Raw genomic sequence first — 15,926 nt, 5'->3', positions numbered from 1 at the left:
AATCAAAGTGAGTCATATTTAGTCCATCATATTTGCTGTCCTCCAATCTCATTATGTTTTATTTTCTACACTACTGTAACAACATACTTGATGACAATATCCAATGCTAAATATTAGAATACACATAAATTTATCAGAAATTTAAATTTTCAAATAACGTAGGTCAATCAACAATTAAAATTCAATTGCTAAAGTATATGATTTCCATTAATCCACTTCTTTTCACAAGCCAATATTAGTGCAAGGGATGATATTTCTTGTACGGTAGAATATATGATACTGCTTGTTTTTTTTACCACAGGGCCTCGAAACAGAACCAAAACTGTAGCAGCAGGCCGTCTGGCCCAACTATTATCCCAGTGAAAAGAAGTCCAAACAATAGCCCAGTGAAAGAAGGTCCATCATATCTCGCCCAAGAGCCCACTCATACGCCGCAGCTTAGCCGACAGCCGCAGCCTCAGCCTCAGCCTCGCACACGGCCGGCGGCGAGAGAGAACCCTAGATGGTGCCGGAGGACGGGGCGCGAGCGGTTGCTGCCGCGGCTGCGGCTGCTGCTGCGGCAGCGGCGATGGATTCGCCCACCGCTGCGGAGCACCCCCCGGTGGAATCGTACCAGCGACAGGTCGACGACATCGCCTCCAAGACCGACGTGGTAACGCCCCCCTCGCTGATATCTGCAGTAACCCACCCTTCCCTCCGTAGAGGATGTGAATCTTCGGCCGGTGGAAGTGAATTGCCCGATAATTTGGGGGAGATTCTGAGTTTTGCGGGGCTAGGTTTCGGTTCTCGCGGTTTCCTGTTGTGTGGTTCTTTCCCCTAAAGAATTAGGGCAAGGTGGTCTCAGGTTGGAACTCGATGTTGTTGCAGCTAGAGAAGAGAGTGAACGAGGTGACACGCTTCTTTGACGGCAAGAAGCATGGCAGTGGAGGGCGGAAGGCCGGCGGTAGCAGCAGGTATGCGACGAACGGTGCAAGGGATTGCAAAGGGACGCCCGACCTTACGCGCCAGCTTGGTGGTATCATTCGCCAGGTGATGATTCATTCTTGAGCTGCGCTTTGTCCCAAGATTCTTTCCCATCCGTTTATGTTCGCCGCTAATTTCTTTTGGGCTGTGGTTATTGCTAGACCTTTCAACCTGTGGCCTTCTGCAGCAGTGAATGTAATAAGCCTATACCACTTGATCTGCAACTTTTGCTGAGCGAGATCATCTGACCCTAGCAAAAAGTACTTTTAGTGAATTTGAAATGCAGATTCTTCTATAGGCTGTGCTTTTCAGATTGATTCGATCAAAATATGTGGAAAACCTTTTAAACCCAGTTTTCGATGGCCTAATACAATACAAAGTTTTTATGCTGCCCCCCTTCAAAGTTTGTATGTTGACCATTCATCTTCTTCCAGATCACATCTCATGAATGGGCGGACCCATTTCTGCAGCCAGTAGACGTTGTAGGTCTTCAACTTGATGACTACCACAAGGTAATACCCTGCCACCACATTTTGTCCTGGATGCTGTAGTTCTGTTCCTACTGAAAGGTATTTTAATTGTAGGGTAGCTTAGTATAAATGTAAATCGGTTTTGATGGTACCGTTATGATTTATGTTGGCTGATGTTTGCAAGCAATCAGAATATGATTAAATGAAACTGACTTCGATTGGACATCACCTTACTCATGAGTGTAGCTGCAGGATTTATGCTTTTCTGTCTCCATTCTGCTTTCTGTTGACATACTGTTGCACATTATCAGAATATTTTCAATGTCAAGGGCAGAAGTAATCCTGTATTTGCTTTGAACTCCAAATACAATACTGTGAATCCTCCATTAGCTTTGTATGGAAAACTTGGCTTAGTAAATAGTAAGTTATGTGTTTATCTTCCTAGCTGTTTAGTGGTTTTGTCGCTATTCTTTTGCCTTGTTCCATGTGTCTGAAATTGAAAGCCATTGTGGAACTCTAAATACTGTAATCATCTCTAACGTGTAAAAGGAAAGCATGGCACAGTAGTTATCGGTCTGATCACTTATATGAACTAGTAGATGCCCCTTGCGTTGCTGCGGGAACTCAAGAAAAAACTATTTTAGAAATAGTAGATAAAAATAAATAAACTTTATCACACATGCAATGAAAAACAACGGAAGTGGATATGTATAAATTAGTTTTTGGCAATGGGTATTAGTTTCGTGAATTAGGTTAACAAAATTGTAATTAAAAGCCTAGATAGCTTAACATCAAGTTTTATTTTTATTTTGCAAAAGTTGCTACAATTATCATTTGGATAAAACGTCTAACAATAATATTACGCTACAGGAGGATTTCGTATGCGTTTTTTTTATTTCCAAATATTTGGACACAGGATAAATAACTGAAACAAAAGTTTCTTCTAGGCTGCTACTTGTGTCTCCGTATTTTGTCTTGTTGGTTCCGAACTATGTTACTTCTTAAACGTTGGGTTCCAATCAGTCAAAAGATCCATTGGATGCACCCAGTCAAAACCATTGCATGATCTAGTTGACATGATATAATTGGATATAGATAGAATGAGTTAATCTGATAGCAAAAGAGAGTGAATATTTTACCTTCTCAAACCCTTGATTTGATAGGTTGTATAAGCATTTCATCAAGCATCAAAAAGGAAATTCAGCAAGCTTAACTCAGCCCATGTTGTAAATAATTTTAGAGCCTGATAGTTCACTTGTAGATCCATCATAGAAGCATATCCTTGTATAAAAAAATTGCGGGGACAGATCTATGTCAGATACTCAGATTTATGCCCCTGCACAAAGCAACCATCCGGATGTGATACATATCTTATAAGAAGAAAAAACAGAGAAAACATATGTCCTAACAGACTGTTGTTGATGGCACGGTGGAGGAAGAAAGCACCTAGGTTTAGCAAAGCCTGAAAAAGGAGAGGAGAAACGCATCTTCAATTCATATTTTTATGCATGGGGCATTGTGATATAGCTACCTGGGCATCGATGTGTGAGGTTCGCAATACTTTGGTGTGGTCGTTGGAGTATCGTGGAAGGCGACATGAATGCCGCTTCTCCGAGTGGAGCTAGCGTCTTTATTACTTGAGCAATGTCCCTTTGGCTGCCTCCACATGTTTCTTTCATGGATGGAGTGGACATCTCGATTAAATTTTGGGAGAGGAACATGCCGGTGTGAGAGTGGTGGTGGCGTTATGAAAAGAAGGACATGAAGTTTCCAGTGGGGAACACTAATGCACCGTACGTGGCAAGTGTTGCAAGCAGGGCATAAATAACATTCAGTTATAGCAGGAATTGATTGGAATGTAAGCGAAGGATGGAAACGTATACTTAACTTCTCGGTTGTGTTCTGTTCTAGAGGGGACCATGCAGATGTTTGAGTGCATCTGAAGTACTACCTCTGTCCATAAATAGATGCCAAAAGTTTATCTAAATTTGAATGTATCTAGTCACGATTTAGTGTATAGATACATCTAAATTTAAATAAATCTTTGGCATCTATTTATGGACGGAGGGAGTACATGTTTTTGGGCTGAGGTGGCAGAATGGAAGACATATGTCAACTTAGGATTGCTCAGAGATTGCTCAAATTGATGCAAACACTGTAGTTGGTAGAGAATATGTTTCTATATATTTAGTACTCCTTCCGTCCCAAAATATAACACAAGCTTTTTATCGCACGGTCTTTGATACACAACTTTGACACTAATATATGCAAAATTACATGGTTTCAGAATGTATAAATGGTATCGTTGTATTCGTCTTGCAAATCTCTTTTATTTCATATATGTTTGTACAAGTTTTGTGAACATATTATAAGTACAAATCATAGTCAAAGTTATAAGTTGTTGACCAGCGTAGTTTAAGGGAGCCTTATATTTTGGGATGGAGGAAGTCAGGGAGTATATATCAGTAAGATGGAGTGACTTCATTGGTTTATTTACTATTTGGGTTATATCCTATCAAATGAACGGTTTCTGAAGGTTTTGCTTCTAGTGATTCATATCTTTAATTTCTACTCTTTACAGATTATAACCAAACCTATGGACTTCTCAACCATCCAAAACAAAATGGAAGGGAAGGATGGTACCAAGTATAACAATGTCCGAGAAATATATTCTGATGTTAGATTAGTTTTTGACAATGCAATGACGTACAACGATGAAAATCACGATGTTCACATAATGGCCAAGTTATTGCTTGAGAAATTTGAGGACAAGTGGCTCCAGCTTCTCCCAAAAGTTGAGAACGAGGTGGATATTTCTAGTGATATATGTTACCATAGTTGTTTTGATACAATATGTGTTACTAGCATTTGACAACAATAAGTTGGATCTTTTATTTAGGAAAGGAAAAAGGAGGAACCAAATGATGTTCCAACCACAAATAACACTACACCAGAAGCTACTGTTGGAAAATTAGCAAAAGATACTGATGATGAGGTCAGCAGACTTATATTTCCTTATTATGTGGGTATTGATTGAAGCACTATAAACTGACCCTGGCTCCTGTTCAGTATAAAACTATAAATAAATTATCCATAAAAAATAATACTAGGGTTATTTATCGATGTGTTTTTCTGCGTATTGATGTATACCAATATAAAACTCGTTATTGACTAAGATGTATTGTGAGTCTGAACATGCGTCTGTATCCTTGTCAAATATGTGCCTTGCATATTCAGAAGTCGGTTACATGAAACTTCTGCGACCCTTTATGTATTTCCCTGTTTGGTTAAGTCAGTACCTTCTTTCTTTTCTTCCAGCTGAATGAGCTTTATAATCAACTGGATGAGCTCCGGAGAATGGTGGTTCAGAGATGCAGGTTTGTCTTAAAGATGTTCATCTTGTGCCCCATCGATTTTGCTGTAACTTTATAGGGGCGCTGACCCTAAAAGGTGATATGTTTGCTAAAATCTTGATATCTGTAGGAAAATGACCACAGACGAGAAGAGAAAACTCGGTGCTGGTCTTTGCCACTTGTCTCCCGAAGATCTTAGCAAGGCACTAGAGTTGGTTGCACAAGACAATCCTAGCTTCCAAACCTCAGCAGAAGAAGTGGAACTTGACATGGACGCTCAGGTAAAATTTATTTACTCTCAACACCGCTCCATGTGTCACATAGTTTAGCATGTTTACCGTGCTTCCTGTGTGTGTACAGAGTGAGACGACCCTCTGGAGGCTGAAGTACTTTGTTAGGGAAGCATTGGAAAGGCAGGCCAACGCAGCCGCCTCTGGCAAGGCTGAAGAGAGCGCGAAGAGGAAGCGTGACGATATCTACAATGCTCTAGCCAAAACTGCTTCGAAACGAGTCAAGAAATAGCCATAGTAGCTCCTTGTTTCTCATGGTTCAGTATGTTTCTGTAGAAATAGGTTTTTGTGGAACACTGCACGCCCTTCTGTGAAGACATGTGTATATATGAAGTCATGAAGATGCATATGAGCCAAGTTGTGACTGGTTACTTACGCCTAGTCTCATAGCAGGTTACCAATGGTTACAGTATTGAGCAATGTTGCTGCGGCTCTTAAAACCAAGCACAAGTATTATTCCTTGAAAAAAAATTAACATATTGCTGGTTTGTTATTCTCTTTACACAGAAAATAATGGACATGTACTATGAAAATGGCACTGTGAACAACATCACAGATTCACATTCACCAGAAATCCTGAACAGACGAAACACTTTATTTTTTTCAACTTGGGAGGTGACCGACTTCATGTCCTGAGCCTGGATGTCCATCTCTGTTTCCGCATCATAGGGCAATTTTCTTTGCTTGAAGAATAAATTATCCTTGGGGAGCTGCACAAAACAAGGAAAATGCTCATGAGCATTTATGCTGACACATTTTTGTCTTAGGTGGTAAAATAAACATCACAAGACCGGCCACTGGCAGACCGAAGACGGAGCCTACCATTCGTGTCACTGGCAGACCGAAGAGCAGTCCTACCATCAGTGTAACTGGCAAACCAAATGTCCCAAAACTCAAGCTGTTGTTTCCTCCGCACTTCGGAGATCACATTCCTGGAAAGTACACAGTTGAGCATAACGTGCAGGTGAGCACACATCATGCATAGATACAACGAAACAACAACTCTGCATTCTCCGTGAGTAGCATACCATACGTTGGAGCACCCTGCGGCGTCTTGGAAGCTCAAGCAGAGTGTGATGCCCACTTCGGGATCGCGCCACTCGATGAACGTCTCTGCTAGAGGGAAGGAGCGAGTCATGCATGATGCCATTGAGCAGAAGAGAGCAAAGAAAATAAAAACGGAAGGAGAAAACATTGGCTGGGAGTATGATTCACCTTCCTGCTTGTAGATTTCATCCATAGTAATGAGGTGCAAAAGGATCGTTTCGTTGTCCTTCTCATCTATAACAGAGAGAGCAACCTCATTTGGCGATGTCGAGCCCTGCAAAATAATAGCAGTATACAAATGATGAAGGGTATTATTATTACACTCTCTCTCTGTCCTAAATTAATTCACTCAATATTATCTAGACGTGTGTATGTGGACAAAACTGATTCACTTAATTTGGAATAGATGGAATATAGTTAATCGGCATACATCCTAGCTCAGTGTTGCAAACTTACAATGTGCTCCATGGGCAGCACCGGTATCGTCCCGCCCGCCGTCGTCTTTGAGTTCGAGGAGGGGATGGCATTGAGAACCTTTGGCGAAGATACGTCGAGATAATCGATTGTAACATGGCCAGTGCCTTGGTCGTCCCACCCGCCGTCGTTTCTCAAGCGATAAACCTTCACGCGCTGCAAAACAATCCATGCGATTAATCTCAGAAATCGTCAGTTCATCATAGTGAGCTAGCAACAGTCGGCACCCAAATACGATCAGAAGAAGTGGAAAGAAATCTCTTGAGAAAGATTAGCCCTAGCCATGGAGCAGTAGATCTACGAGCAAGCTACAGCTCTCTCACGCGCGGGCATAAGGCTTAGCTAGGGCACGCGACGCACGGGGGCGCCTACGCTTCAGGCCGCCGGGGAGAGCTCGCTTACCGGCATCGACCGGAGTTGCACATTCTTCTTCCCGGCCGGCTCCGCGATCGCCCCCTGCTCCTGGCACACGTGAGGCTCGGCCGCCTTGGATTCTTCAAACCCTGATTCCATATTAAGAGATGTACTGATTCACTCGTCCCCTCCGTGTTTATTTGTCGCCTTGTCTTTGCTCGTGATTGTCTATCTATATATAATAACAAGAGCAATTCGTATTGTAAAAGAAAACGAACTACTATCTCAATTTGTGAAAAGATAGACAACGTCTTGGATACGAACACGGTCTTCGATACCCAACTTTATTTAGCTACAAGAATAATGCCAGCTTTATTTAACTACCGTTAAAAAAGCTTTATTTAACTACAAGAACAAATGCCCCAAGAACTGAATAAATATATTCTAAGATGGAGAAACGTTGCCCTCCCCCGCGGCTCCCCTCTCGAGCGGTGGCCGAGGCCCCGATCCCCCGCCCTAGCAGCTCAGGGTGGGCATTCGGTTTTAACCGAAATTTCGGTTCGGTTTTTGCGGTTTTTGAACAAATTTGGTTTTTAAAAATGGTAACCAAAATTGGCATGAAAATTTAGGAAACCGAAGATTCGGTTAACCGACAAATTCGGTTCGGTTTTCGGTTAAAACCGAATGAACCTACTCACTTGAACAAACAGTAGGCATCACCCAAGAAAGCAAATAGTGATTGACATATCAACAGAAAAAGCATCAACTGCGCAAGAAATCGACAAATGAGCACCAATCATGGAGGGATGCTATTTGGTAGGCTGCGGCACTCATGGTACAGGTGCATCACTCGTGAGCGATTAAAAGGGATAGCTAAGACTTCGAGCGACGTGTTCTATTATGCAGGCTTCACGCTATATTCAGAAAAAGCTAGTACATCAAAAACCAAAGTCATACATTGAATGAATAATTTTTGGAACATCAAACGCAATTGGGTTTCTATGGAATGATCGGTTTATGCACAAATTGATGGTAGGTTACTCAATTCGGTCTATTTGGTCTTGTTCGTTTCGTGGGGCTAAAAACCGAATTCTACCAAATTTAATTCGGTTAGTATAAATGGAAACCGAAAAAATAGCGGTTAATGGAAAAAACCGAGATTTCGGTTAGTTCGGTTTCGGCTTCGGTTCGGTTTTCGGTTTCACAGTTTTTATGCCCACCCTGACTAGCAGCCCCCCTTATCCCCCGCCCCTCACGCCACCGTTGTTGCCGACTCGGTGGCGGTGGCGGCGCCCAACCCGTCGACGGAGGGCTGGAGAGGGCTCCGCAGAGGCGCATCACAGGAGGCGGTGGGGCGCAGGCTGGGGACGTCGGGCGGCACGACCACGGTGGCCGCGGCCTGATGCACTCCGGCGGACGGCGGTGCGGAATGGGTGGCGCGTGGCGGCTATCCTCCAGCGGCGTTTCGACGCTGGCGGTCCGATTTGGGCTCACTTGGGACCAACCGATGCAGGAGGACATTTGCTTTAGCCACGCCGGCGCCAACGCTCTGTGCTGCCTTATTCTCCACTGGCGGTCTGGCACGAGTGACTGGTTGCGTGGGGGCTGTTAATCTCGCAAATAATGGTGGTAGTCCTAGGATTCTTATCACGACAAGATGGACATGTCCCCATCGATCCGGTGAGAGTGTCGAGTTCTGGAAGGCTCAGCCGGTGTATTCTATTAGGCACTTTATGTCTGGAGTTTGCTGGATTGGATGTGATTCAGTCGTGCGTAGCCATGTTTTTTCTGACCATTTAGTTTTAGAGGGAGCACTACGGAGCTCTGTTGGTTGTTACCATCATGTGGCATGATTTCTTGCCCATGGTGAAGTCAGTTGGCGGAGAATGTCATGTAAGCCGAGATCTCAGGACTAGAAAAGATGATTCAACTCTTCGTGGCGATGATGAATTGGCTTGATGATTTGTTTTGGAGCAGCGGCTTCACAAGTGGGGGCGACAACACAGGAGAAGTTCAAAGTCTTTTGGGGTGAAAATCCAAAGTCTGACCTTAATTGATTGTGCTTGCCAATAGGCTTATTGAAGGTATTGTTTTTGGAAGCGATGACTTTTCTCAAGGGTGAAAACATAAGATCTACGATGAGGCAACGACTGTGTTGTTACCTTATTGGATGCGTCTCTTTTGGAGAAGCTGGTGCTGTCAGTGTGCTGTTAGTACTGCCCTGCTTCAAGGTATAGATCTCTTGGACTTTTCTTTTATTTTAGTTCTTTCTTTGTTTAGCTGTGTGCATTCATATATCGCTAGGCATTGCGTTGTTGCAGAGACTAGATGTAATTGGTATCTTCGTGATATTAATATATGTTCTTTATCGAAGAAAAAAAAGGAGAAAAACCTATGTGAGAATATTTACGTCTTAAATTACAACCTGCCAGAGTGCCAGGGGATATTCATGCTTCATTTGATTCGCAAACAACTTGCATCTGAAATACTCTACAAGAAGTTCATGATAAACAATTTAATTCCCACAGGAACGAGCCTGGGGTCAGCTCAACACACATCTGTATATTTTCACTGGTGAAAACAACCAAAGTTACACATTACAACTTCACGTGTTCAGTAAGCTCTGAACAAGAGACACATGTATGTTAAACAGGAAAAAAAAAGCTGGCAATCAACAGATGATGCTATCTATAAACACTGTAATCTCCATGACCAAGTCAACGATAAACCACTGCGACCCGGCTACTGTCCGTCAGTGAGCTGCTTGAGACTCTCCTACGAAATATTCCAGCAAAAATCATGTGTTGTTGGATTGGAGTAGCTGACGAGACGAACTGGGACCACAATGAGCTTAAATGTCTCTTAGGATGGGCCAGCCTTTCTTAGCAATCTCGTCAATCTTGGAGCTTATCCTCTTCTGGGTCTTTGGAGGGCAGAGATCTGCAGCATATGCATTCAGCTTCGCAGCTAGTGTTGATGACTGGAGTTCCTCCTCTGGCAGGTTACCGATCAATTGCACGAGGAAAGGCTTGCGCTTCAGCTCAAATTTCTAGCATTGAAATTGACTTCATGTAAGGGAAAAACAAACACACAAGAACAAAATGCCATTTGCATTGTCTGTATCAGAAGGAAGTATAGTGAAATAGCTACCTGATGTTCTGGTTCAGCTGGATAAAATGCCCCCACTGGATGGATCTCTGTGGTGATAACACTGCTGCGGTCCTTGCCTTGTTCTCTTTCTTTGCTAAGACCAGCCAATCTAGCCTCGAGGGTTCCATTTGTGAAAATGACGGATCTGTGACCACACAAATTGAGCAACTATAATGATCAGGGTGCTCGTAAGAATATCATTTGTTTACAAATGCTACCATCATATTGTTCTATACTGCTATAGTGCTATGTACATGGCGATTCTTATTTGGGCTAGTAGGGAAACTGGGTTATGCAGATCTGACATTGTAACTTAGATCGATTCCATGAAGGCATAAAACTGGGAAAACTGATGGCCTTGTTGTGAACATATCATATGCTAAATACCGTAAATAAAATTGATCTACCACGGAAAAGTACTGGATGCAAACAGAAGATCATCACAGCCTTAAAAAGGTTGATTTACTGATGGAAAGGAGCCAAGATAAAATTCAATCACCTATACTGGTTGCCAACATCAGGTCCTTGTCCGAAGACCTCGCGTGGATCGTGACTTGCCCAGAACACATCGAGAAGCTGCTTGTACTGAATCAACCGGGGATTATATTCAACCTATATTATTAAAGGGCAAGCAGAGGTCAAAGCCAGTCATCGTACCTCAGAAAACACTCAAGTTCTTAACAGCACTTCAGAACTTAAAACGCTCTTATGTTGTGCAGGAATGCAGCACGATCATGCACACCAACACCACAACATGCCCAATTGCTTCAAGCGCACTGCACGCCGGACTAATCAGGCATGTTATGTTAGTAGGTCACAAGACATTCATTCATTCTAGTATTTTATTTTATATCAAGGGAAATCATTCATTCATTTACTCGATGTTCTTATTTTCTTGGACAAACATTCATTTACTCACTGTTGGTAAAATGGAGTAACTAACAGAGAAGTCGGAGACTACGGCACTACTGAAAGTAGCAAGCATTACCAAATTATCATTGCCTCGTTCAGCCATGGTGGAACTAGCACAGCTGACAGGGAGGAGGAGCCTACCTTGACGCACTCGGCGTGGTCGGCGAGGTTGCGGTACTCGGGGTTGGCCTTGGAGCCGCCGGCGTAGCCGACGGAGGTGCGGAGCACGCCGGGGAGGCAGCCGAACGCCGCCTCCGACCGCCAGAAGCTTCCCAGCGCGAACACGGCGGTGGCCGTTGGGCCCCCGCCTACCCGCTGCTGCGCGCCCTCGACGGCGCGGCCGGGGAGGCGCGCGCCCGAGGCCGCCGCTGCGAGGAGGGCGAGCGCCCATAGGAAGGCTACAGCGGCGGCGGCGGAGGACGCGCGGGCCATCGCGGAGGAGGCGAGGAGGCGCCGCGGAGATCGGGATCGGAGGAGCGCGCCGCGAGCGACCTACCGTCGGTGGGTTGGTTGGTCCGAGGAGTATTCGAGGCGGGCGGTCGACGGACGAGTGTGTCCCGGTTGCTTCGTCCAACTGGGCCCGTCCGAGGTGGGCCTTATTGGTGATCTTCAGACTCAAATGATTTTGGGCCTGAGAAAACTCAAAACTGTCTTATATCCGCACACCCACTCTCCACTGAATAAAAAAACAATACAGTATCTCCACTCTAAATCTAGGTTACATTTCAGTTCGACAGGTATTACAGTGCACTTGTGAAAAAAAGGCAATTACAATGTATAATTACAGTACGCAGATACCGCTGAGGAAGTCTTGCAGCAGGGTGTAGGCGTTCTAGTATACGCTATCCATTTTTCACATTCCGGCGCAAGAAATACTACCTTCTGAGAACAGAGAACAACTCCAGTGCACAGAAAATTCCTTTCTTTTGCAGACAGTAACCGTTTGCTCAAGATGGTTCCAGAGCTTATTTCAGTTTCCGACCCGGAGTTCAGAAGCAAAGAATTGCATATGTGATCCCGATGGTCTTGCCTGCTACCGAAATAGCAATATGAGCTACAGATAAACCCCAACAGTCCAAGACGCAAATTACCTGCAGAATTGTGTAGACACTGCGGTAAAATCGAGTTCACTGAATCAAATTAAATTGCAAAGGGTAACACAGATTTCTTGGGGGACATTGATGGCATTGGTGTCCTGCCTGAAGCAGGGCAAATGTAAGTTCGGTGCTACTTCTGTCCTTTGTTGCTTTACTTTTTACTTGAACTTAACAAGCAAAAACCTAAAAAGACCCCATCCATGTTCTAACTTGATTGACCATGGAGTTAAAAAGCATGCAAAAGCACGAGGTCTAGATAGGTTTGGTCTTTTTTTTTTCCTTGTATAGCAACTACTGATATTTTAGTAAGATTGCCTCAATTTTGAATTGAAAGGCAAGAAGCATCTAAAAAATTGCTCATATTCATCAAGCAATATACAGAGAAACTGATAAATACGGAGGAGTGACTTCAAACTGATAAAGAACATACCCTGGGACAGGAAGCACCTCAAACGTGGCAAAGCTGCAGACAGTGCACCAGAGAAATAAGATTCAAGGATCAAAGATAAAGATCAAGACTTCTGTAAGGTCCTTGATTATCCCCCAGCCTTGAAAAAGATATTAGCATTCCACAGAACTCTGAACAGAGAAGAGCCCAGGTGTTTGCTAGAAAATAATGCTCCAAAGATGAAGGCCATCTTAGCCTCAGGTGCGATGCCATAGCATTGAGATCATAGGTAACACTAACACCATAGGTATAAACTCTAGACTGTAGGCTAGTTGACAGATGGAGTGCTGCAAGATACTTCCTTTGACTAATCCTCGAACTCTAATTGAATATATTTCAAATTATACGATCCACTAGCTCCTCATTTGTAAGCTGCATATAGTCCCTGGGAACAGTGCCACCCATCCTCATCATGTGATGAATACCTTGCAGCATACTATTGATTGAGCCATACTCATTATGGGACTTGTCACGTGCTACAAATACATGGACCTTATTTGCCAGCTCAATCCAACTACATCCTGGTTGTTTCTTTAGTCCTCTATCATTCATCTCAGACCGAATCTTTGCTGCTTCTTTCCACTTACCAGCAGAAGCATAAATGTTACATAAGAGAGTGTAAGTTCCAGCATTATCAGGTTCTGCTTCTAAGAGATGCCTAGCTGCCAAATCACCGATACTTTCATTTCCATGTGCATTACAACCTCCTAGAAGGGCATTCCAGACAGTACTTGATTTAGGCTTAAGCTTAAGACCGTGAATTAATCTTTTTGCGTCATCAAGTCGTCCAGCTCGGCTACAAAGATCAATCAAGCAGGTGTAATGTTCATCCCGCACTGCAATGGAGATATCCTTTGCCAGATATTCAAAGATCCTAAGCCCTTGGTCGACCAAACCAGAGTGGCTGCATGCTGAGAGCAATCCCACATATGTGACATCATTAGGCTTATATCCATTTTCTTGCATCTTGCCATACAATGCTATAGCTTCTACACCACGTCCATGATGTGCATATGCTGCAATCATCCCGTTCCAAGAGACTACATCCTTCTCCCTTGAGAGATCAAACACCTTTCTTGCCAATCTGATTTCTCCACATTTGGCATATAATTTCATGAGGGTGGACTCGATAAAAGTATCAAACTGAAATGATGTTTTGCATATCATCTGATGCACCTGCTGCCCTTCGCTAAGTCCGGCAAGATTGCTGCACGCATCAACAGCACCCAGAAATGTCACCTGATTTGGTCTGATCCCATCAATGAGCATACCATTGAATAACTGTAGGGCAGTTTCGCTCTCATTACCTTGCAAGCAGCCATTCATCATAGTAGTCCAGGTGACTACATTCCTTGTAGGCATCTTATCAAAGAGTTCTTTTGCCCTGTTCAAATCCTTGTTCTGGATAAAACCGGTGATCATAATATTCCAAGAAGCAACGTCCCTCATGGGCATGTTCATGAACAAATCAAGAGCTTCATCGATCCTGCAGTTTCGTGCGTATCCAGAGATCATGGCATTCCAAGACACGACATTCCTCTCTGGCATGGCATTAAACAGCGCCCGAGCCTCGTCAACACTTCCACTCCGAGCAATGCCGGAGACCATTGTTGTCCATGACATGACGCTCCTCTCTGGCATTCTCTCAAACAGCTTCCGCGCCTTATCCATGATCCCCGATCGTACAAGCGCGGCCAGAAGGATGTTCCAGGAACCGGCGTCCCTTACAGGCATACTGTTGAACAGAGCGCACGCGTCATCCAAGCGGCCGGCGGAGGTGTACGCCTCCAGCATCGTGTTCCATGAGACAGCGTTCCTCTCCGGCATCCGCTCGAACAGCGCCCTCGCCTCGTCGATGCAGCGGGCTCTGGCGTAGCCGGAGAGGAGCGCCGTCCAGGTGACCACGTTCCGGCGCGCGTCGGGGCGCTCGAACAGGGCCCTGGCGTCCTGGAGCATACCGTGGCGCGCGTACGCCGCGACCAGCGCCGTCCAGGATACCACGTCCCGGTCCGCCGTTCGGTCGAATAGGCTGCGGGCGTCCGAGACGCGCCCAGCGGCGGCTAGGTCCGCGATGCGGCGGTTCGGGTCCTGGACATGATTGGAGTCACCGGCGGCGCTGTGGTAAGGGAAGCTGGCACCGAGGCGGAGCCGCGGTGAGCGGATGCGGCGCAGCGCGGCCGCCATGCTCGAATCAGCAGCAGTCCCCACTGTTTAAAAAGCCAGAATTTCCTCTTTTCAGAACCCTGTTGCTGTAATGCATTTTGACCGTCGATCTCTATAACAATCCAATGCCCCCTGTTTCATCTAAATATTTTTTTCTCGAAAATTTCGCCGATCTATTCTAATAATCACGATAATAGTACAAATAACTTGATAAGTAATAGAAATTACAAATAAGTTCGGCGGACTACCAAGCGACAACTAAACGCAACGACAATTCGAAGTTCCGCAGCCGTCTTCACCCTCCATCACCACACCCGGACAAAACTTGTTGTAATAGACAAATATGAAGTTGTCCTGCTAAGCCCCAAAGAACCAACGTACTAGAACATTAACCATCACCAATGATGACAACAGTAGATTGGAAGAGATTGTCGTTAAACCACACCAACGAACAATGTTCACGAAATCTTTAACTTATGTGTCAGCCTCAAAATGGAGATTAATCGTTTATCGGCCGACTAATTGATTTTATCGCTCTGCCATTTATCAGCTTATTTTATTATAAATTCTAATTTTGGGAACTAGATGTTCTATAATATATGCTATGTAAAAATAATATTGGAGCATTGAACAAAAGTATTACCTTGATTCCTTGCATTTGAATTAATAAAAATAAAAAATTTGAGCTAATACACATTTCTACAAGAATATAAGGACTCTTAGACCAACTTTTAGTGAAATTCCATTGAAAATGGGCGAAATATCGGCTATCGGACTGAATATCGGGTGAAATATCGGCTACCGGACTGAAAATCCGCTGAAATATCGGTGTCGGCGTAAATTAGCCCATATGCCGAAATCTTATCGGTTATCACCCTATTCACGATAAATCGGTATCTCGGCCGGTTTTTTAAATAGTGCTAGCGAACATGAAAACCGATTGGATCCTGGAAGTTTCGGTGGGCACATGACTCCCCGCGCCCTCCACCAGCGCTCGACGCTCCATTAAAACGAGGATAGGGTGGAGAGAACCTTATTCCGACTTCCAGATGTAGCCACCGCCTCACCATCCTAAAAAAACGATACTGATAACAACCTAAAACGGAACGGAAACACCCCGCCGGCGAGGGACCATGGTTTACCATAATTGAACGCCCCAAGGCCACCGGATGTGGAGCGGACCACTGGCGTCGCCGTCGAGGAGA

At 44.3% G+C, this 15,926-nt stretch overlaps 3 protein-coding genes across 3 annotated transcripts; 1 reads left to right on the top strand and 2 right to left on the bottom strand.

Moving 5' to 3' along the window:
• Nucleotides 1-480: 480 nt before the first annotated feature.
• LOC124684871 (transcription factor GTE1-like) lies at nt 481-5,505 on the top strand. Its single transcript, XM_047219126.1, has 8 exons — nt 481-652; nt 868-1,029; nt 1,398-1,475; nt 4,015-4,239; nt 4,333-4,428; nt 4,752-4,810; nt 4,917-5,067; nt 5,147-5,505. Exons 1-8 carry the CDS (start codon nt 503-505, stop codon nt 5,306-5,308), a joined length of 1,083 nt encoding a protein of 360 aa, XP_047075082.1. The 5' UTR covers nt 481-502; the 3' UTR covers nt 5,309-5,505.
• Nucleotides 5,506-9,451: 3,946 nt separating this feature from the next.
• Nucleotides 9,452-11,445, bottom strand: LOC124667075 (peptide methionine sulfoxide reductase A5-like). The gene is made up of 4 exons (XM_047204403.1): nt 11,155-11,445; nt 10,601-10,713; nt 10,102-10,246; nt 9,452-10,000 (listed from the first exon to the last, which is right to left on the bottom strand). The coding sequence occupies exons 1-4, from the start codon at nt 11,443-11,445 to the stop codon at nt 9,803-9,805; spliced, it is 747 nt and encodes a 248-aa protein (XP_047060359.1). The 3' UTR covers nt 9,452-9,802.
• A 1,113-nt stretch (nt 11,446-12,558) lies between these two features.
• Nucleotides 12,559-14,742, bottom strand: LOC124703710 (pentatricopeptide repeat-containing protein At2g35030, mitochondrial-like). Its single transcript, XM_047235935.1, has one exon. It carries the CDS (start codon nt 14,740-14,742, stop codon nt 12,895-12,897), a length of 1,848 nt encoding a protein of 615 aa, XP_047091891.1. The 3' UTR covers nt 12,559-12,894.
• Between the last annotated feature and the right edge of the window lie 1,184 nt (nt 14,743-15,926).

This window comes from Lolium rigidum, chromosome 1, assembly GCF_022539505.1.
Source record: "Lolium rigidum isolate FL_2022 chromosome 1, APGP_CSIRO_Lrig_0.1, whole genome shotgun sequence".
In the NCBI taxonomy this organism is placed as follows: domain Eukaryota; kingdom Viridiplantae; phylum Streptophyta; class Magnoliopsida; order Poales; family Poaceae; genus Lolium; species Lolium rigidum.
Note: the sequence above shows the minus strand (reverse complement) of the source record. Positions and strands in the feature narration are given on the sequence as shown.

Coding starts and splice junctions, on each gene's coding strand:
- LOC124684871 (XM_047219126.1), top strand. CDS start 503: ATGGTGCCGGAGGACGGGGCGCGAGCGGTTGCTGCCGCGGCTGCGGCT. Junction 4,429..4,751: donor CAAAAGATACTGATGATGAG/GTCAGCAGACTT, acceptor CTTTTCTTCCAG/CTGAATGAGCTTTATAATCA. Junction 4,811..4,916: donor ATGGTGGTTCAGAGATGCAG/GTTTGTCTTAAA, acceptor TGATATCTGTAG/GAAAATGACCACAGACGAGA.
- LOC124667075 (XM_047204403.1), bottom strand. CDS start 11,445: ATGGCCCGCGCGTCCTCCGCCGCCGCCGCTGTAGCCTTCCTATGGGCG. Junction 10,714..11,154: donor ACCACGCCGAGTGCGTCAAG/GTAGGCTCCTCC, acceptor TTAATAATATAG/GTTGAATATAATCCCCGGTT. Junction 10,247..10,600: donor GATGTTGGCAACCAGTATAG/GTGATTGAATTT, acceptor GTGTGGTCACAG/ATCCGTCATTTTCACAAATG.
- LOC124703710 (XM_047235935.1), bottom strand. CDS start 14,742: ATGGCGGCCGCGCTGCGCCGCATCCGCTCACCGCGGCTCCGCCTCGGT.